Source organism: Lipotes vexillifer, unplaced genomic scaffold, assembly GCF_000442215.2.
Source record: "Lipotes vexillifer unplaced genomic scaffold, Lipotes_vexillifer_v1.1 scaffold180, whole genome shotgun sequence".
NCBI lineage: Eukaryota > Metazoa > Chordata > Mammalia > Artiodactyla > Lipotidae > Lipotes > Lipotes vexillifer.
The window spans coordinates 1,871,148-1,893,243 of NW_006796149.1; the positions used below are offsets into that span (position 1 = coordinate 1,871,148).

At 43.9% G+C, this 22,096-nt stretch overlaps 1 protein-coding gene across 1 annotated transcript in view; it reads left to right on the forward strand.

Annotated features, from left to right (window-relative positions):
* The window catches only part of PLXNC1 (plexin C1), a 142,399-nt gene that overhangs the window by 76,949 nt on the left and 43,354 nt on the right, over positions 1–22,096 (forward strand). Inside the window, 8 exon segments of the mRNA XM_007468207.1 lie at positions 3,578–3,717; positions 7,394–7,573; positions 10,216–10,303; positions 13,259–13,462; positions 13,579–13,764; positions 16,132–16,234; positions 19,029–19,130; positions 19,430–19,533. Coding sequence (XP_007468269.1) covers positions 3,578–3,717; positions 7,394–7,573; positions 10,216–10,303; positions 13,259–13,462; positions 13,579–13,764; positions 16,132–16,234; positions 19,029–19,130; positions 19,430–19,533 — 1,107 coding nt within the window.

Below are 22,096 nucleotides of genomic sequence, written 5' to 3' on the forward strand. Positions count from 1 at the left end.
CCCGCGTCTCCTGCATCGGCAGGCGGACTCTCAAGCACTGCGCCACCAGGGAAGCCCAAGCTCATAGTATTTTATGAAATAATTTTGAATTGTGCAGCCGTTTAAAAACAACTCTTAAGTCTTTAAAATGTAACTGACAGGAAGTGGACTATTCTGAGGTTAATTGCTGGGCAACCCAGGGCGATAAGGGTTACAGCCAACAGTATTTTGATTTGATAAATAAATGGAAATCCTTGGACATAGGATGAGGGAGGAATTTCACTGTAGGGCTGTAAGGAATTCTCTCTTTGCATCAAGCTAGATTATGTTTTTAAATTAACCCCTTGTATGTGTCAGCTTATGGGACCTGCTAGTTCATTTCGGGTTGTGAATTAATTTTTGATTAAAATACAGAAATAGATCTAAAATGTTGAGTGTGTGGAGAGATCATTCTTGGCGCTTTGTCTGTAATAGATTTTTAAAGGATATTTATCAGTAAAAATAGAAAATGTTTTATTTCTGAGACTTGTTGTAGCCATGTAGTACAGCCATATAAGAAGCCTGTTTTGTTTTGTTTTTTCTCCTTGTATACCTGTGCTGTTTATTTAATGAGATCCCCTTGGTAGCTCTTTAATGCACTTATTAAGATTAAAAGAGGTTCTCCAAGCAAGCAAAGGACAACTAATCTGACCCTCTTTGCAAGCAGACAAGAAGCATCTGCTTTCATGAGGTAGGCCAGGGCTGGATCCCATCCTAGACACCCACTGGAAACTTCTCGAAACAATAAGGTTTTAAAACCAAATCCTTTTGAGGTAGCTGTCTCTACCCAAGAGGAAATAAAAAGTTAATGAGGCGTGGGGCTTCCCTGGTGGTGCAGTGGTTAGGAATCCGCCTGCCAATGCAGGGGACACAGGTTAGAGCCCTGGGCCGGGAAGATCCCACATGCCGCAGAGCAACTAAGCCCGGGTGCTACAACTACTGAGCCTGGGCTCTAGAACCCACGAGCCACAACTACTGAGCCCACGTGCCACAACTACTGAAGCCCATGCGCCTAGAGCCCGTGCTCTGCAACGAGAAGCCACTGCAATTTGAAGCCCACGCACCTCAACAAAGAGTAGCCCCCGCTCGCCGCAACTAGAGAAAGCCCACGTGCAGCAACAAAGACCCAACACAGCCAATAAATAAATAAATTTATTTTTAAAAAAGGTAATGAGATGACGTGGCGGGTCCTCTGATGGTATTTGTAGAGCCGTTTAAGGAGCAAAATATAATCCCCTTTAGAAAATCTGTTTTAGGTTAGTTATAAGGCTCTCTTTAGCCTCTCATGAGAGCAAAGAAGTAGGCTTTACTGAGCATGTTTGAAATTTTGCTCGAGCAGACGTCAACAGTCTAAGAAGAGAGAAGGGCTATCTTCAAAGAAACCTGAGAATCATAGCTGACTTGGATATAAATGTGAGTCTGCATTGAGGTTTAACATAAAGCCTCTTGCCTCCCTAAGAAGACAGTGGATCCTCTAGTACAGGGGTTGGCAAGATTTTTTTCTTCAAAGAGCCAGACAGTTAATATTTTAGGCTTTGCAAACCACATGATCTCTGTCGCAGAGACTCAGCTCTGCCGTTGTAGTACAAAAGCAGTGACAGACAGTGCATAAATGACGGGGGTGGCTCTGTTCCAAAAAAACTTTATTTAAGGACACTGAAATTTGAATTTCATGTGTTTACACGTCATGGGATATTATTCTTCTTTTGACAGTTTTTTCATAGGCTGTACAAGAACGAGCAGTGGACTGAATTTGATTCGCTCCAGGCAAATCCAGGAGTTTGCCCACCCCTGATCTAGTGCACGCGGAGGTTATGTGTCCTCCACAACACCTAGCGCTGTCCTAGGGATCCTGTAGGTGTTTAACAAATACCTGTTCACTTAGCTGTCATCATGTCAGAGCAAAGAGTAAGCCTTTTGCTATCCAACACACACTTGGCATTTGCAAGGGATTTATCTTGAAGTCTTCGCTAATCCCCCCCCCCCCATTCCAAGTACCACTCTTGCAGATAATTTCCCCCATAAAATGCAGTCAACTCTAACAGCATAATTAAAGTGACCCTTTCGGGCCCTTCGTGATTCTATAAATACGGGGCTCAAGTCCTTTACTAAAGTGATTAAAATAAATTCTGCCACCGAAATCAATTCTCTGTCGTATTACATCATTACTGTGACGACATAAACGATGAATTTACCTCAATCTGCAAAACCGATCCATAGTGATATAATGAGTGATGGTGACTGCTTTACCATATAGCACCTGGGTTTGTCAAGGAACAGAGTGATAAAACATCCTTTCAGCGGGATGGGCAGCCCCAGCAGTGCAGCAAGTCCGTCATGATGAGCATTATACATACAAAGGAGCAAAGGACCCTGGGCTGCTTGAAGAAGCAGGTGGTAGGCAGGTGCTGGATGTGACTAAAGCTCCCCCAGTGCCTTAAGTGGCTTCCTCCTAGGCTTTATCCTCTAAGTGGATACACTCTGTGTTTATGATTTAAGCCAAATTTCACATGATTAAGCATCTCTGGACCTGGGGGTCGTTCTCGGATGTCAAGAGTGCGAGTATGAAAATTCACTGATGCTAAAGACCTGCTGAGCTTTACATTGGCTAGAATCTTAGAATCTTGTCCTGTTTGGTCCATATTGTAAAAGAACATAGACTTTCTGGAAATGGTCTACAAAACAACTACTAAATGATCAGGAAGGTAGACAGTGGCATCTGTAGAGAAAAGTGAAAGAAATCAGGATTGTTTTGTCTTTGAAAGGGAACATGATTCTTGCCATCAAATAGAGGGCTTTTTTAAAAAGGAGGATTTGATTAAACGTTGCAAATAGAGAAGTAAGGTGCATAAATCTACATGAGATGGGGCCCCAGTTATGAGAGATTCCAAGGGAGACTTTCTTGATAAAGAAAGGCCTGGTAAAGCTTGTAATGGGTACCAAAGAGAAGATGGTATCTGCAAACCATAGAATGGATATGGTTGGCCCCAGTGGTTTAGGCATGCAACTACTTGATATTAGGTGACTTAGGTTGATTCCTTGAGATTTTTTTTTTCGCTGCAGTATACTCCTTGATTCAAACAGCCTACTGAAACAAACAAAAACTAGGAACTGCTTTCTTGGGAATTAAATTTATCCAGAATGACATTTATTCCAACTTAGTGATGAGTCTGGTGCTGACTTACAGTCAGTGGACTGCTGGTCTTTTCCTTCATTTTGCTATGTTGTGAGTCTGCAGAGGGTGGAAGGCAGCGAGCATTTTTGAGACTCTAGTGATAGCTCACTCTTCACACAGAATGTCAGACTCTTCAACTGTATTTTCAACTGTCTTTGGAGACAAAGACTAATTGGTTTGACCTCATGCTGTCACATGTTGAGAGACACGAGTCTTCAGCCCTCTCCCTTGAATTCACTGATTTCATTAAACACTGTCTGCTCGTGTTTGCCAAATGTGTTAATTTCCCAGTGATTTCTTCGAACTGCAGCACATCAACAGAGTTTTTCGAACAGTGCCATTTCTTAGCTTTGATCTTGTGTTTGAATCTTTTCCTTCCAATAGGTCTTCTACATTAAGTCCATTGAGCCACAGAAAATATCCACCTTAGGGAAAAGTAATGTGATCGTCACGGGAGCAAACTTTACCCAGGCCTCGAATATCACAATGATCCTGAAAGGAACCAGTACTTGTGATAAGGATGTGTGAGTTGAAATATGAGTAATTTATTCTTCGTAAAGTAGTGAAAAGCTAAAACTTACATCAAAGGAATAGCACTGTGATTAGAATCTTTATATAGTTAATTTATTTCCATGTGCCAATTTGAGCCAGTTAGTCTGCATATTTGATATAATTTCAGTAAGTGAAATAACCAAAGCACCACATTTAAAGTTAATTGTGGGAGAATGTCCCATGTTACCCCCAAAATCTCAGTATACAATAATTCCAGGGTGTTGCCTCTTGGGGTCTTGTTTTGTTTTCATGAAACAAAATCAAGTGATTGAGTAGCAAACATCATTTTGAAGATGATCCACTTAGAAAAATAGTTGAGCACTTTGGAATTTTACAGGAAAATAAGACCACACTTTCAGTTGAAAAAAAGGAATTTTCTGATTCATTGTATTCTTTTTATTTTATTTTTAATTTTTATTTATTTATTTTTTATTTTTTTGTGTTACGCAGGCCTCTCACTGTTGTGGCCTCTCCCGTTGCGGAGCACAGGCTCCGGACGCGCAGGCTCAGCGGCCACGGCTCACGGGCCCAGCCGCTCTGCGGCATGTGGGACCTTCCCGGACCGGGGCACGAACCCGCGTCCCCCGCATCGGCAGGCGGACTCTCAGCCACTGCGCCACCGGGGAAGCCCCCATTGTATTCTTTTTGGCCTTCTCTTTATTGGATTGGTTTCAGGCTCGAATAATAACTCAGTGGAACATACATTAACTTAAAAAAGAAGAAGGAAAACAAAACACCCCAACACAAATATCTGGTCAATGTACCATTTGAACATCATTATTTCTATGATCTCTTTCCCCTAACAGATCCTTTCAATGAAACTTTGAGAGAAGAAAATCTCAGTATTTCACTAACACTCTTGTGCAAATGCTACCCCACGAAAGGAGAGAAAATAATAATAACACAATAATAACAATAACAATAATAACACAATAGGGCTTCCATGGCATACCGCAAAATAATTAATAATAATAATAATAATAACATAATAGATAATTTGAGTTTTCTGCTTGTTAGTGTTTATAAGTGTGGGCTAAGTTGAAGTAAAAGATGTTGCAGTCTACGTGAAGTGTAATACTGACTTTGTTCTCATCGTGGGAACGCGCTGAAGACAATCCACTGAAGCGTGGTGTTTTGGTTCTTAACTACTGAAACAGATTTGTACAGTGTTTGAATCTGCCACACTTATTTACTGAGTTTTCGGTTTTAATTCATTTGCTGCATTTAACTGCCATCCCGTTCCCCTCCTAGCAGTAAATTTGGGATGTCTGTCATTTTGATGGAAAAAGCTGCTCACTGGGGGCTCTGCTCTGTTCTGCTATTTACCAGAATTATCAAGCCCACATTAGTGGCTGTATCTATGCTATATAGGTATTTTTGTACCATTTATCCTGGCTAAATACCCCCCTGGAAAAATCTTTCATTTTGTGTAGCAAAATCTGTGAAGTTAGACACCTGTGTGTTCACTGAAAGGCAATCAAATTCACTGGAAAATAAGTCGTTTTTCCTAGCATTACCCTGTTTCTGACTGTTTATGCTCTCATTCCAATTCCGAATGTGTCTTGAGATACTGCAGTTATTAAATTAAATGACTAAGAGAGACCTTTCTGCATGTAGCATTTCAGTAACCACATCTGTGTGGTGAACCCAAGTTCACGAGCAGTAAACATAATACCCAGTTAATCCTATATCTGAGTTCATGCCATAATCCTAAAACTCTTTTATTACGGTATTTTTTAATATATGTATATTTTTTATTTTTGCGGTACGCGGGCTTCTCACTGTCGTGGCCTCTCCCGTTGCGGAGCACAGGCTCCGGACGCGCAGGCTCAGCGGCCATGGCTCACGGGCCCAGCCGCTCCGCGGCATGTGGGATCTTCCCGGACCGGGGCACGAACCCGTGTCCCCTGCATCGGCAGGCAGACTCTCAACCACTGTGCCACCAGGGAAGCCCTTATTACGGTATTTTTTAATGCCTAATTACTCTGAAGGGAAAAATATAAAGATAGTAGTGGAATGACCCATATTTCTGCCTCCTTCAAAAATTGATAAATGTTTGAATATTAATGATCAGCCATTTTACAATGAATTTCCTAGAGCTTTGCTCTGAATATAAAATCTTAGAATGTAAATTTGAGGTGGTATAAGTACAAGCCGACTCAAACTTTTTTGAATTTGCCTTATTGTTAGAATCTATTATTACTACTTAAAGGCTATGTGCATTAAAGTAGATAATCATGCACGTAGCCTTTAAGTAATAATAATAGATTCTCATGTGGCGTAATTATACTGAGCATTATTCAGACAGAACCCCATCTTCATGACTTGCGCTTTAGAGGCTCACTGTAGACGGGATGTACAGAGGAAGCTGCAGGTTACAGAGGGAATGTTGTAGAAGGCTTTGTTTTGACTGCTGAAAGGTGTTGAGGGCACGCTCTGCAGATTTCAGGAGCACCTAGGACAGTCCCAGCTAAATTCCAGTCTGGAGCTCCTCGGGAGGCAGCTTGGTTCTGATGCTGATTGATTCTGAGACCCTTGGGCTCTTGGCATGGACTTTAGGACTTTAGTTTTGCGCTCTCTGCTCTTTGAACAGCAGAATCCCCATCTCTGCCTGGGGTTGGGTTCTACCATGCCCCTGTCCCAGTGCTTGACTGGGACTTCTCTTTTTTCAAGCTTTTCATCATGGAAATTTCCAGTCATACACAAGAGAAAAAAGAGTGTAACGAACCTCTCTGTACCCTTCCTCCAGCTTCAAAACTTAACGTTCTGCCAATTTTGTTTCATCTATCTCCTCCGCATTTTTGGAAGTGAAGGAAGGATGGCGGCTGGAGTTTTTAAAAGCATGTCCCAGGACTTCCCTGGTGGCTCAGTGGTTAAGAATCCACCTACCAATGCAGGGGACACGGGTTTGAGCCCTGGTCTGGGAAGATCCCGCATGCCGCGGAGCCACTAAGCCTGTGCGCCACAACTACTGAGCCTGTGCTCTACAGCCCATGAGCCACAACTACTAAGCCCGCGTGCCACGACTATTAAAGCCCGCACGCCTATAGCCCATGCTCCGCAACAAGAGAAGCCACCGCAATGAGAAGCCCGCGCACCACAATGAAGAGTAGCCCCCGCTCGCCGCAGCTAGAGAAAGCCCATGCGCAGCGATGAGGACCCAATGCAGCCAAAAATAAATAAATTTTAAAAAATTAAAAAAAAAAAAAAAGTAAAAGCATATCCCAGGATATCTCACCATATCCTTTCACTCATAAGTTCAATACTTCAGTATATATGTCTAACATATAGCCTTAGCCTTAGCATACTCAACAAAATTAATGACAATTCCTTAGTATACTTTAATACCTACTCCACGTTCCACTTCCTATTAGGGCTTCTTAAAGGCAATGGTTACATTTCCTTCTTTCCCCACTTCTAAGGGAAATGCAAATAAAAATATAAAAATGCACAAAATGAAAGAGGAACCCATCCCCCAGATAATACCCATACTGAGTAAGTGGACCCTGATTAATTGGCAGTTGCCTGCGGCTGTTCCGATAGTTTGGGAGCTGTTGTAGTTCGAGTGAAATTCATATCCTGTCCCCTTGGGTAATCAATTGTGCTAAGGTCTGTGCCATTGAAGAGTTCTTTTCTACCTCTTTCTAGGATACAGGTTAGCCATGTGCTAAATGACACCCATATGAAATTCTCTCTTCCATCAAGCCGAAAAGAAATGAAGGATGTGTGTATCCAGTTCGACGGCGGGAGCTGTTCTTCGGTGGGATACTTGTCTTATATCGCTCTGCCCCTCTGTTCCCTCATATATCCTGCTACCACCTGGATCAGGTACTTTCTAGAGCATATTTTTCTCTTGTTGTGGTTAACAGGGTCATATGCATAAAGATCATGGATTTCACGCAAATAAATATAGAAATAAGTGTCATATCTAAATTCTCCTCACAGAATTTCCTCTGTAGGATTTATTCTTAGAAAACAAAGGTATACCTGATAAGCAGCTTGCTGTCCGTTGTCACAGTAAACACTATGAGTACATCTTGTTTTACTCTTAGCTGTGGCTGCCAGGAAACTCACAGCTAAAATATTTGCACAGACTGGTTTCTGTTCAGATCGTATTAAACCTTATGCATTTAAAAATTTTTGTTCAATTGTAGTAACTAAACCTAGGTTTCTGTCACAAATACATAACCCTCTTCATTACATTTCACTCCTGCCCATGACACAAAGCTTCTTTATTACATCTTTCAATTTATAACCTTTAGAGTAAAGCTGTTTTGAATAATTTGAGGAAATATTGGGAGCTATCTAAATGCAAAACAGTATCTACATTTCAAAGATACTCCCTAAGTGAGAGATGGAAATTCCAAAGAAACTCTTTTCAGGTGACTCTTACATTAAGAAGAAAAAAAAAGCTCCCCCTTAGCTGAATTTAAAATTCACGTTCAGATTTTAGAATATAACCCTAAAGATAGTTTCTCCACCTAACACAGCATGGAGCTAACTTTCAGAGTACTGTCTAGGTGAAACTACAGATTCAGCTTTGTTTTAAAAAAAAAAAAAAAAAAAGAAAAAGAAGAAAATCACTTCTGATATTCCTATTTAAGATGAAGTGAGAGGTGGATGTATTAGGCTGCTAGGGCTGCCATAACAAAGAGCCACAGACTGGATGGCTAAATAACAGAAATGTATTTCATCAAATTTCTGGAAGCTACAAGTCCAAGATCAAGGCGCCTTCAGGGTTGATTTATTCTGAGGCCTCTCTCCTAGGCTGGTAGAGGGCCATCCTCTGTCTGTGCTTTAACAATGGTCTTCCTTCCATGCTTGCCTGTGTCCTAATCTTTTTTTATAAGGACACCTGTCATATTGGATTAGGGCACACCCTAATGACCTCATTTAACCTTAATTACCTCTTTCAGGGTCCTATCTCCAAATACAGTCACATGCTGAGGTACTGGATGTTGGGACTTCAATTCTGCCTGTAATAGAATTGGCATGAGGAAAGCTGAAATGTCCAAACCAACGCTCTAGCATGGCGCTCTCTGCCGTGGGTCTCAATCCTTCCTATAAATAAAAGCGAACATTGATGCGGCACTCCCCACGTGCCTGGTGTGTTGGATCTGTTGACTCAGAAATCCTCACAAGCCTAAGGGGTCCGCTATAAGTAGCCCTTTTTGCCAGTGAGGAAACTGAGGTGGGGAGCATTCAGACAGCTTGCAGGCTTGGGGCAGTCTGGCCCAGGGTGCCATGCTCTGAGCCACCAGTGTTCTCCTTTGTTGTAAAATAAGAGGATTCTTTTTTTTTTTTTTTTTTTTTTTTCCGGTATGCGGGCCTCTCACTGTCGTGGCCTCTCCCGTTGCGGAGCACAGGCTCCGGACGCGCAGGCTCAGCGGCCATGGCTCACGGGCCCAGCCGCTCCGCGGCATGTGGGATCTTCCCGGACCGGGGCATGAACCCGTGTCCCCTGCATCGGCAGGCGGACTCTCAACCACTGCGCCACCAGGGAAGCCCAATATGAGGATTCTTAACGTCCAGTCACCTGTGACATTCTGAGCCCGTGTCTCTTGACAGAACATGGCTCTGCAGTCTGACCGGTGGTGGAGCACACTTGGCTTGGTTTTCTAGTAATGGTGACAGGCTGGCGTGAGGCCAGCTCAGCTCTTCCCCCTTGTGGCTGGAAGGTTCAGGGCTTAATGTCGTCCCTCTGCCCTACACAAATTGGCCTGCTCGTGCCCACCTCCTGGTCTTGTCATCATGGGCTCGGCTGGCCGATGGAGCTGACCTATCCAGGCTCCTGTCCCCTGGAATGAGTGTCTAGTGACCTATGTGAATGGGAAAGGGTGGCCAGAGCTGTGGACAGCTGTTTGTTTCACATCTAATGACCACTTTGCTTAAATGCAATTATGTGCTAAGAATATGTGAAATTTTTTGGCTTAGTTTCAGAGAGATAGGACATAACTGTTATTTATGTGGTTTACCAAATAGGAATTTAGACTTGTAATGTCATTTATGATTTTACCTTATCCAAAGTATTCCCTGTCTCCCTACATAAAATATAATTGGTAGGTTGGGAGTTTGATTTTGAAAACTGTTAGATTGAAGAGTCTTCATATAGATTAAACAGTAATTAAACAAAATTCTATTTAGTGAAATCTTTTCAAGGTACAGCTGATAATCTAATTATATGTGGAAACATGACACAGCAAAACTCAAAATTCTATACAAGAATTTGGACATTTTCTTAGAATTAAAACAGGATCCAACCTGAATTTTTATATTTTTGTATCTTAAAAACTATCAGTATCATGAAAAAACTTTAAGCTGTCGTGCATCTGAAATTAAAATTTATTAATTTGCTCTCAAACATAACTGAGTTTAATATTGAGTATGAATAAATTGATGGTTTTATTCATAAATGCGAAATGCCTGTGTGTTTATCTATGAAACTCCTCTCATTGCTTTTTTCCTTGCAGTGGTGGTCAAAATATAACCATCATGGGTCGAAATTTTGATGTAATTGACAACTTAATCATTTCACACGAGCTAAAAGGAAACATAAATGTAAGTCTTCAGCTGCTTTGTAATAATAGTTATTTTCAAGGATGATTTTGTTTTCATCACACTCAAATATGTTGGGGGATATTTTTTGTTTCTGTGCCTTTGTGCTATCATAAGCTTTTACCTGTTGCATGATCTATAAGGCAAGATCATGCAACAGGTAAGACCTTATTACACAGGAAGGAGACGGCAAGACCTGCCGTCTCCTTCCTGTGTAATAAGTCACCTTGATGAGACAGTGTTTGTGAATACGTGTGAGAATGCCTTGTGAGTGGCTGAGGTGTGATCTAAGGAAGAGCATTCCTGTGAAGAGTAGGTGGTAGGGGTCCCACCACACAGAGCACGCTGTGGTTCAGAGGTAAGGTGACCTGTGTAAGTCCCAGAGATGCTGTCATGTGCTGCTCCTTCTCTTGCCCTTGTCTCTTTGACCTGGTTTGGTGCCTTCCTTCTGACCTCACCTCCTCTTGCCTTTCCTGTCCCCGCACAGGGGTCTGGCCCTCAGCCCCACTTAGTTCTTAGCCCATCACGAGTCACACACGGGCCTCGTCATGGGAAATGATGAACTTCAGAGACAAGTCGGGGCCTCTGAGTGCACTTCTAGGCTCTTCTCGAAGGCTCTCCCCATTCTCTCTTCCCCTTTCTGTCCCTCCTTCATGAGGGATGTGAAGGTAACAGCCTCTCTGAGGCCCAGCCAGACCACTGCCTGCCAAAGCTGGCAGGCATGTTAGTGGCCACAGACCCGGCCTCCGCTTGGAACCAGTGTGGCTTCAGGTCTAGGTCCAGGAGGCCTTCCTAAGCCCTCCTAGAGCCTTGTCATACACATGTCCGAGTCCTGGCACTCTTCAGAGCCAGTTCCAAGCCTCATGTTCCAGGCCCCATCTCCATGATGTCAGCACATCCTGTCGAGTGGTTCGTATAGATTGATCCTCTTACCAGAGGCATTGCCTGCATTTGTGAGTGAACTTGCTCTCCCTCCCCAGTGCTGTCCCTATATCAAGTAGAATTCACTGAGCAGCTACTGTGGGCCAAACATTTTCCTGGCTGCAGGGACAAAAGGTAAAAACGAGAGTCACACTGCCTTCACCGAGGGAGACGGGTAATCTACACCGGGATGGAAAGCTGAGCGCACAGGCCGTGTTGAAGTTCTAGGTCCTCTGGTTCCCTTCCAGCTCAGATACCCCACTGTGTGTTTCCACGTGAAAGAGAAATTAAACTAGAGCACATTTCAGCATGTCTGTGGAGTGGAGCACTATGGGTAGGACTTGAGCGGGTAGAAGCAAGGTGGCAGAGGAGACAGTTACTCACAGGCCCCTGTTGGGAATATCGGTGAGTCCTGCTTGGCTGGAGCCAAGAGGATGGGTCGGGAATGAGCCAGAGGGACGGCTGCAAAGCCGCGCTGGGCCGGAAGAGAGGGTCAGACTGAAAAGTCTGCCCTTAACTCTGTAGGCAGTGGGGAGGGGTTGAAGATCTTTGAGCAGGGAGTGACGTGAGGATAGGTACCCTTGATGATGATGATTTTGGCGATGATGCGTAGGATCATATGGAGAGGCAGTAACTGAAAAAAAAAAGCCTGGGAGACCCATAAGGATGCTCTTGCAGGTATCGAGGGATGGTGGGGAGATGACGGGTCATCTTCGTAGCATGGTCGTTAGAAGGGGAATGTGAACGGCATCCTGGGAGTGGGGGCACAAAGGAAGAAGAAAAGAGCGCCTGAGATGGAATCTTGCAGAACAGCTTAATTTTAAGGAGTGAAAGAAAACAAGATGGCCAGTGAAGGTGGCCAAGATGTTGCTCAGAAACTAGAGAAAAAGAGCATTTCGGATGACACTGGTATGGAAATTTAGAGCATAGAGAATAATGAGGTTAGGGTGACCCTATCACCAGGAATCTTTCTAGAAGGCGTCTTCAGCAAAAAGCCAGCCTGCTGGGGTTACGGCTGTTGCGAAGGCTGAGGCAGTGGGTTTTGTGGTTTTCTTCCTGTCGCCAGAGATGTGAATGAGAGATTCAGGGCAGCCGTTTGGAAAGGCATTAAAGGTGAAGGGAGGTGTTGCTTGTCCACATCTCAGTGCTTTGCATCAGATTTTTCCACCTGTTGCTTCTTCCTACCGTCTTTTTAAAATTCCAACATTAGTTAGACAGCAAATAACAAAGAGGAAAAATCCCCACCTGGCAAATTTCCTTTTAGGAGTCTTAGCTGCTCTGCTCTAGAACGTTTGTCAACCTCCCCTCTCCCAGCAGCTTTCTCTGCCCAACTCTCTGCACACCTGAAAATGACAGTATTTATGCTCGCTTGCTTGTTTTAAATAAGCCTGTAAAGTGGGCCACCCTTTCTGCGTGGCTTCCCATCTTCATGCTCGCTCTTTCATGGGAGCTGTGTTGTCCCTTTTACTTTTGTTTTCCTCTACTTTTTGTTAGGCCTGCAAAGCCTTTTCCTCTTGTGGTTAGTGATTTCTGCTAAAGCACAGGGGTTCGCCAGCACGGAGTGATTGAGCCAGCAGACGCAAGCCTGCAGCCAGCCTTGCCAAAGAACTGGCTCCTCCCTTCCTGTAGTTTCCCAGGACTCAGCCTTGACGTCTTGAAGGACACACAGGCCCATCGGTGCAGTCTTCCCCTTTCTCCAGCTGACTTCTTTTCCGAGTACCCTCTTTTCCTGTTGTATCACCTTCTTCTTTCATTATTACTAATAATATTAATAATCATGTTAGCATTTGTTGAGTGCTTTTTTGTATGGATTTGTAAGCATTTTTGCATGGATATTCTCATTTAATTTAGTGAGACCTCATCTCATTTAATTTAGAGTTAATTCAACCCCATGAGGTGGGTATACTGTTATCCCCATTTTACAGAGGAGAAAACAGAGGCACAGAGAGGTTCAGTTGCCCAGGTCACTTAGCTCTTCAATCCCAGAGCTGAAATTCATTAATGAAGCTGTCAAAATGCTCTTTCCTTCTCCCTCAGGTCTCTGAATATTGTATGGCGACTTACTGCAGATTTTTGGCCCCCAGTTTAAAGAGTTCAAAAGGGCGTACGAATGTCACTGTGAAGCTCAGGGTCCAGGAGACCTACTTGGATTGTGGAAGCTTGCAGTACCTTGACGACCCCAGATTTACAGGGTACCGGGCTGAGCCTGAGGTGGACACAGAATTGGAAGTCAAAATTCAAGTATGTCTCTCTCATTTCGGGTGGGAGGATGTGCTCCCCTCGACAGGAAAGGTGTCTTATGTGTGTGAGTTTCCACACACGCCTTGACTAATGCATCTTCACCTTGTTCTTCACAGAAAGAAAATGATAACTTCAACATTTCCAAGAAAGACATTGAAATTACTCTCTTTCATGGAGAAAATGAGCAATTAAATTGCAGTTTTGAAAATATTACTAGAAATCAAGATCTCACCACCATCTTTTGCAAAATTAAAGGCATCACGGCTGCAAACAGCATCGCCACCTCTTCCAGGAAAGTTCGTGTAGGTTGCCTGACAGTCCTACCCGTTAGTTTTACCTTATTTGGTGTGGGGCGGGGGGAGGGGGGATTCCTTGGCGACACCAGAAGCCAGAATAGAATCTTTTATGGATCTTTAGATCTTCACTTTCAGTGAAGATAAACCAAGCTGGTATTGTAGGCCCAAACGTTATTCCTCCAGAATAGCTTGCAGAACCCATCCCTGTGCCATTGGAATGTCAAAGCACTGAGCACACCATTGTTTATGATACTAATGAGTCTTGATAGCTTTTGTTCTAGCCATACATTTAGACTGCAGCATCTGCAGCAGAATCTCTAGACCCACTGACGAGTGAGCTGTCCTTCTTTCCCAAACGCAGAGGTGGCATGTCTTGGCAGGCACCCAGAATGGGGGCTTCCCTGGCACGCTGAAAGTGGCAGTGGAGCCTAATGGGGACCAGAAAAATCTATGGGTCGTGGGCTGCTTCCTCCACCATGAAGTCAGGCTCACTGCATTTAATCTTTTCCCAGACATGTTTGAGGGTCCGTCCCATCACGGGTATATTTATGTCCCACAATAAAGACAGGAGACCGTGGTGAAGGGAAACATATTAGAAACCTCCGTTTATAGTGTTCATGCCATATGAGACTCTGCACAGTCTATATCCCCCCCAAAACGCTTTATGATCCAGAGTCATAAGTAATTGGGTAAAGGATAAGAAAAAAGAACATCAGCTGGAAGGCAAAACAAAAAATGTGTTTGTGTCTCAGCTACACCAGTTAATAGCTGTGTGGCCTTAGATAAGTTGGCTTTAGCTGAACCTCCCTTGGTCCGTCTGTTGTACGGTAAAGAGGGTCATAATAATTATAAAATGAATAACAGCAACTAAACTCACAAGGGATCCCACGTGTCTGGTTAGTTGAGAAGAGCAAATGGTAGCATCCTTCATTATCCAGGACTAGTTCCTGAGTGCCTGCACTGGGACGTAGGGACATAGCAGAGAAGAAAACAGACCCGCTTACCCGCCCCGCCCCCCAAAATATCTGCCTTTATGGATCTTACCTAAAAAGGCAGGTAGTATAGAAAATAAATTGAAGATGTGTTAGGTGGTGGTAACTGTTATGAAGAAAAATGAAGCAGGAGGTGAGGGGCAGTGCTGCAAGGTTTACCATGGCGGCCAGAAAAGGGCTCCCTGTAAAGACGACATTTGAATCAGGACCTCAGGGATACGAGGGGCAGGAACCGTGGCCCATCTGGGGTAGAGTGTTCTAGGCAAAGGGAACCACAGGTTGCAAAGTTCCTGGGTCAGGAGCCTCCCTGGTGCTGTTAAAGGGCAACAAGGAGACCAGTGTGGCGGAGTGGAAGGAACAAGGCAGGGAGTATTCCAAGGAGGTGAGAGCATTAACAGGGGGAGCATAGAGAGCCAATTGGGGGTCATTGTGAGGACTTGGCTCTGAGCTCCAGGAGTCCACTGGAGAGCTCTGAGCGGGAGTGCCAGGAACTTGCTTACAAACAAATGCCGGCACGTTTCATCTTCACGACAGCCCTCCGAAGGAGGCATAAGAGCATCCCATTTTAGAGATGGGGAAAGTGAGAGCTACACGGATAGGTGACTCATGCAAGCTCCTACAGCTGGGAGGGACAGCAAGGGGGAGCTCCCTGACGGTCCAGTGGTTAGGACTCGTGTTCTCACTGCCGAGGGCCCAGGTTCATTCTCTGGACTGGGACTTAGAACCTGGGCTGTCTGGGCCTGGAGTCTGCGCTCTAGCCACTTTGCACAGATACGTCCACAGGGGCAGCCGTGGCTCCCAGGATGGTAATGTTCCTCAATACTTATATGTATGTCAATGCAAAAGTAAGGCTTGATACATAGAGTTTTTCCCTTTACAAGTTTAACAAACTTTTATATTCAAAACCTAAAATTGGAAAAGCCCCTCAGGGATCATCCCTGAGCAGCATTGCCAAACTGGTTCTTCCCACAGAATGCTTCCTTCAAAATAGGCCCATCAAGAAAACACAAGATGGAGAATAGGTTAAGAAGTTGGATTACTTCCTTAGTCCAGGGGTAGGAGGGTGTCTTACCCACAGGTTACTATCTCTTTATCGCCCCCATTCCTGCAGTTTAAAACCCCCAGGGCAAAGAGGACCAAAGTGTAAAATCTGTAGGTCTAGCCCTGCAACTGATTGGAGCTGAATCCGGAAACCAAGGCACAGGGAATGTTCTTGATTGGCTGAAATTCACATAGCTAATCTGCCCAGAGGCGGGACTTGAACTCGGATATCCTACCTAGCTTGCCACCTCTTTTTGTATCTTGGAGAAAACCATTTGGGGGGAAAAATTGTGTACCTAGATGTGGTCCCCACCTCGACCCCACCTCTCTGTCCCCTTAGGTCAAACTGGGAAACCTGGAACTCTACGTCGAGCGGGAATCGGTTATTTCCACTTGGTATTTTCTGATTGGGCTTCCCGTCTTGCTAGTGATTGTCATTTTTGGTAAGTGCCCTGTTTAATTTTGTCAGAGAAATTATTCCCTGGGGCCTCGGCCGGCAGGAAGGCTTTCAGCTTTCAGGGGCTGTTTGCTTCAGTTAAGTATCAATGGATGAAAACCCAGATCAAAACTTTGGGAAAGGACTAATAGGTACACGTTGAGGGCTTTCTAAACATTTTTTAGGATGCTTCATTAATGGAAGGCTGGATTACAAAGATGGTTGGTATCTTGGTGCTTGAGAAATATCCACTTTGCTTCCCTGAACCTGTGAATTGTGATGACAAATGTCCCGTTTGCATTATTTCCTCGGAATTCCTCTGGGATTTTGGGCTTCAAGGACTTGGTCATCTCATCCTGCCTTCTCATCCCAGCAAACCCCGCCCCTCACCCCTACCCCAGCCCTGTCTTTCCTGGCAGAACTGTGTTTTGGAAGTGTGATCTGTACCATCTATTAAAATGTTCCAAGGCTCTCATCCAAGCGCAGTGATCCCATGGTGGTTGCTCACTGGATGAAATCTGGCCAACCGATGTGTTTTGTTTGGCCCACATAGCATTTTTAAAAATTTGAAGTAATTGACAACATTTTAAAATTACGTGATTCTTGAAAATTTGAAAGATCTGGATCATTGGATCCTAATTTTCCCATAACACCAGTTTGCTGGAGCTGAGGAGCAGCTACCCCTAGAGAGAGGGCAGGTGTTCACTGAGCCTTTGCCATAGTCTCCACCACTGCCTACTGTCTCCACCCAGGCCACTTGCCTCATCTGAGGACCTGGTCCCTGTAGCCATTCAGTTTTTGACCTCTGTTTCTGAGCTGCTTTTCATTGTAGGTCTGTTTCCTCTTGTCCTCCACAGCTATGGAGCCCATCATATTCCTTGATGTAATGCAGGCATCGCCTCTCTAATGGTTTTCGGTTAATAGTTGCTAAGGTCTCCTTCCGTATACTCACTCTCTCACTCACTCATTCATCCATCCCTGCACGCACTTACCTGATGTTTATCGAGCACCTGTTATGTTGCTGATAACTGTGCAAGGCTTTGGACTTAGGGAAGATGAGTTCAGTCCTGGTCCTTTCTCTTGGCTAGTTCGCAGTCCAGTGAAGGAAGGATTTATGTGTATTGTTAACTAGCCTAATGGAATGAATTCATTTTGCAGAGACCCTGTTTTGTACTGTTGATGATCATTTCAGGTATTTTTTAAAGCTCTCTCCAAGTTATCCACCACTATTAATGCATCTAGAATCCAGAATTGGGCCTGATATTTTAATAAAGTCCTGGCTGGTGCTGGCTTCAAATAAGAAGATTACTTGTAAATTCTAAACGCTGAGCTCAATTTTGAGAAGCCGCTGCTGTCAGGCAGCTCTAGGTAGAACAGTCTCATCATGGAGTCGCATCTACTTTGTGACTTCCCAGAAACCTCTGATCTCTTCCTGGGCCGTCTGCGAATCTTCATTCCTCTCCCTTCACTTTGTTGGCAGAGATTGTTTGTGCTCTTCCAGGTGAAGTGGGCTCCATCTGACATGTCACTTTTGGTATCTGCAAAGCTGTTTAAAATTCTCCCCTTCTTATCACGATTCCATGGAGGCGTGTGTCTGTCCTTAGCAGCTTGAGTAAGTGTACTCCTCAGACCATCAATCACATCATTGGTGAAAACACTATACACACCTGGCCTAAGGCCACCACCTACAAAACACCCCCTGGAGCTTCCCCTGGAGATTTCAGCCAGGAAAAACTCACTGCTTTGTGGACGTGGCCTGCTACCTCCACTTTCAGGCAGTGAGCTGGTGCTGCCTAAAGGGTGGTCTGAGTGCCAACAGTCCCAAGTGATGCTCCTGGAAAGAGGGCTCCATAGTCAAGCAAATTTGAGGATCACTGCCTGCTCCACCCTCTCTTGAAGATGCGTCATGCACGTTATGATTAAGACTGTTGACTTTATGAAGTGGTCCAGCACACAGCTGTATGGAATTTTGTTTCCTCCAACATCATTCACATCTAGCAGGATCCTCTTACCATGAAATTTCTATTAAAAGAGGAAAAACTTTCGAGAATAATAATGAGAGTTGACAATTGCTACATATTCTTTTTTAAAAATAAGATCTAAATGTTTCCTGTGAGTTACCTCCTAGAATCCTGTCAGTGTCGCAAGGAGGTAGGCACTTTAATAGATAAGGCAGCCAGGCACAGAGCTGCTAAGGAACTTACCTGAGGTCGCACAGCTAGTTAATGGCAGAGCGGGGACATGAACCCGAGTGCCGAACTTGTTCGGTTTACTGCGTATACAGCATAGTTAGAAGCAAAATGAAGTGGAGAAAGAAGCAATATCCAGATACAGGGGTTCACTGGGGACCACTCATCCTGTCACCCCATTTGATCTATGCAAGTTTGGCTCATGTAACTCACTGTGGATCTGTGGGGCTTTTTTCTGCATTTAAGGCTCAACTTTATTTCTCTAGGGATGTTTAGAAACATTAAAAAAGAACAGAACAATATTAAGTGGCCTGTGGCTGTAGGGAAACTTGGCTTGTTTCATTCCTTTTCAGCCAGCTGGGATCTGTGGTTACAAGTGAAGGTTATTGGATTGAGTTTTTTACTTTGAAGATGAGTAGGGGATTTTTGGGGTTTTTCTGTTGCATTGGAGCATCTTCATCTGTAGAGTGACCCCTCACTGGGAGTCTTTCTTCTTAGAAATTCCACCTCTTCCAGGCTAGCTCTCCCTCCGCCGCCTCCTCTGTAAAGGACTGTAAAGGTTGGTTCTGTTTTCCTTTTTGTCAGTCTCATGCTGGATCTCTGTCTCCACAGCGGCTGTGGGAGTGACCAGGCACAAATCGAAGGAACTGAGTCGCAAACAGAGCCAACAGCTGGAGCTCCTGGAGAGTGAGCTCCGGAAAGAGATACGTGATGGTAGGCTCCAAAATTTTATTTGTAGAAAAACAAGCCCCCCCGCCCAATTTTTTTTTAACCCTTAAATGGAACCAGCCACAGTAATGAGAGCTGTTTGTAAAATAGAAGACAACTGAACAGCAGGGTCTAGGCCTGGCTTTGTGTTTTATTTCAGCTCTTCTTTGCAGCCAACCAAGTAATTATCTACTGTTTCTTCTTTAATGAAAATCAAGGTCATACTCCGTGTTAGACAAAACAGCAGAAGATCTTATCCATTGTTTTCTGAGTTAAAATATTGCTCTTGGGATTCTGTTTTGCAGGCTTTGCTGAGCTGCAGATGGATAAATTGGATGTGGTTGATAGTTTTGGAACTGTTCCCTTCCTTGACTACAAACATTTTGCTCTGAGAACTTTCTTCCCTGAGGTAAAAGAGCATTGATCATATTCCTAAGGTTGAGTCTTGAATAATAATGAAGGTGCTTGTTGCTACTGTCAAAAACGGTGTTTCCTTCCAAGGCAGCGGTAGATAATGTGCTTGGTACAGAATAATGGCTTAAATCTCAGCAGAGCAGGGAGGAGGGTAACTGTTAATTGGACTGATTAGGGTATAAAGCAGGGATGGGTCACTGGCAATTACTCGTTGTCCAGTAACAAAAACCTAGGAGGGACACAAGTTCCAAGTGATGATTTTTTTGCTTTATTTTACTACCAGTTTGGACCTGAATTTGTAGCTGGGAAGTGAGCTAGTTTATTTAAAGATCAATAAATTGTGGGCTGGCCAGTTTGTTGTGTTTATCTGCATGACTTACACTGCAGCTACCAGATTATTCACTATTACTTCTCAATTGGAAATGAAAAGTACTGTTAGCCAAGAGGGAGAAAAGTAGACATGTGTAGGATCTGAGTTAGTAACAGCCATTTTTAGCAATGTAGAGTTTTTATGGTTCTCTCCAGCAGTTATTCTTCAGCTGATCAGTTTGTGTCATCCTCATTTAGTAGAAATAGCTGCATGAAATGATTAATTAATTTGTTCTAGGATCCGAGGAGTAGTCTACTTAACCCTTTGGGTTTTCGGTCTCACGTTCTAACACCTCCATTTTCTCACCCACTCACATAGCCTTCCTCATTTACCCTCCCAGGTCTTTGGCGAGGTACACTCATCCTCCTACCATCACCTCCAAGTCCCGGTACCCCAGTTCCTCCATATTGCCCTTTTTTTTTTTGTCCAGAACTGGTGACCACAGCAAGGCCCAACCTCTGGAACACATCAACACCAATTACATATTACATTTAAATCTAGACTTCTAAGCAAAGCCAGAAACCTCTCCAGGCCAAAAGAGAGCTTGTATCACCTTACCATCAGCTTCTCAGCTACATTTGGCCAGAAGCCTAGAGTTCAGAGACCCAGACACATGCAGTAAGCAATTTCCAGTTTCTCTATAATTCTAGAAGCGCAGACACCATGATATGTGATGCTGTGTCTGGAGGGTGGGATACCTCCATAAAACACCCACCACATTTTCCTTCTTTTGTCCAAGCCTTAGTGTTGTAACTCAAGAAGGCTAGAAATAAGACTTTAGCTTTTTGTACTTGTATTTTTTTTTAAGTTATCCTCCAATAATAGCAGGCACCAAGACTTGCCACTTGCCACCTCCTTCATTTCTATGGCAGAATACTGCCTAGGGAGGGGAGTTTAATTCCCTGAATCATGATGACTGTGCAGGGCCTCAGCAAAGGTTGCACCAAGAGTCCTATTTCCCAGCTATCTGAGATCCCCATTAAGAATTTAATAGCAATAAAAGAAGAGATTTCTACCATCTACAGGAGTACTCTGTGGGCTTTTATAGTTAATGATTGCCCTTGAGTGCTGAAGAGAGTAATCTGTGGCCTGAAAGAAAAAGGTTTCTTATCTTCTAAATCCGGTTATCAAGAGCAAGATAGAGTGATGAATGCAAAGGAATGCTGTTGCGGGTGTTTAAAAAAAAAAAAAAAAAAAAAAATTCCTAGGAACAATGCCGTGTTATCTCAGAAGAGAGAGTTGCAAGAAGGCAAACTGATTTAACTCAGGGTTGTGTAGAATCTTGAAAGACAACTGGGAAAGCTATAGAAACTGATGTCAGAAGAAGACACAGGAAAAACAAGCATACATCTTCCAGAACCCTATTGAGAAGACCTAAGTTAAAACTGAATTTGTCACAATTAAGAAAAGATCTAGAGAACAAGGGAAGATACTCCATTAGAACAACACCAGTTGAAATGCATTTTAGGCTGAAGGTAGGTCCTGCTGTTGAGAGGCCCTTTACTGATAGATCAGGAGCCACATCCTCCATCCACATCCTGGAGGTTGGGTGGCGGAGGGAGACCTTGGGTGATCAACACCTACTCGGTTAACAGTAGGCAAAGCCCAGAGGAGATGGTAGCTTCTCAGAGACCAAGGCATTACCAGTAGTTCTCTGCCCTGCTAGTTGGTTTTTGGCTTTTAAAGCCTTGCTCTTCATTATATTGGCAACTTTGTTGTGCTGAAAATAGAAGAAATAAGGGTAAGCAGAGCACCTAACCACCTAGAGGAGAATTTGAATGAAAGGAGGAAGGAACATTGGAACCCGGGGAGCCAGAGCGGTATTTCCCTATTTAAGGTCAAGAATCAATCTGTTTATTTTTTTTTAAGTTTTTTCTTTAATGAATTAATTTTTGGCTGCACTGCATCTTCGTTGCAGTGCACGGGCTTCTCGTTGCGGTGGCTTCTCTTGTTGTGGAGCACGGGCTCTAGGCGCACGGGCTTCAGTAGTTGTGGCTCATGGTCTCTAGAGCACAGGCTTAGTAGTCGTGGTGCACAGGCTTAGTTGCTCTGTGGCATGTGGGATCTTCCCGGACCAGGGCTCGAACCCGTGTCCCCTGCATTGGCAGGCGGATTCTTAACCACTGCGCCACCAGGGAAGTCCTGTTTAAATTGCCTGTCTGTTTAAATTGCCTATTGGCATAAGGTT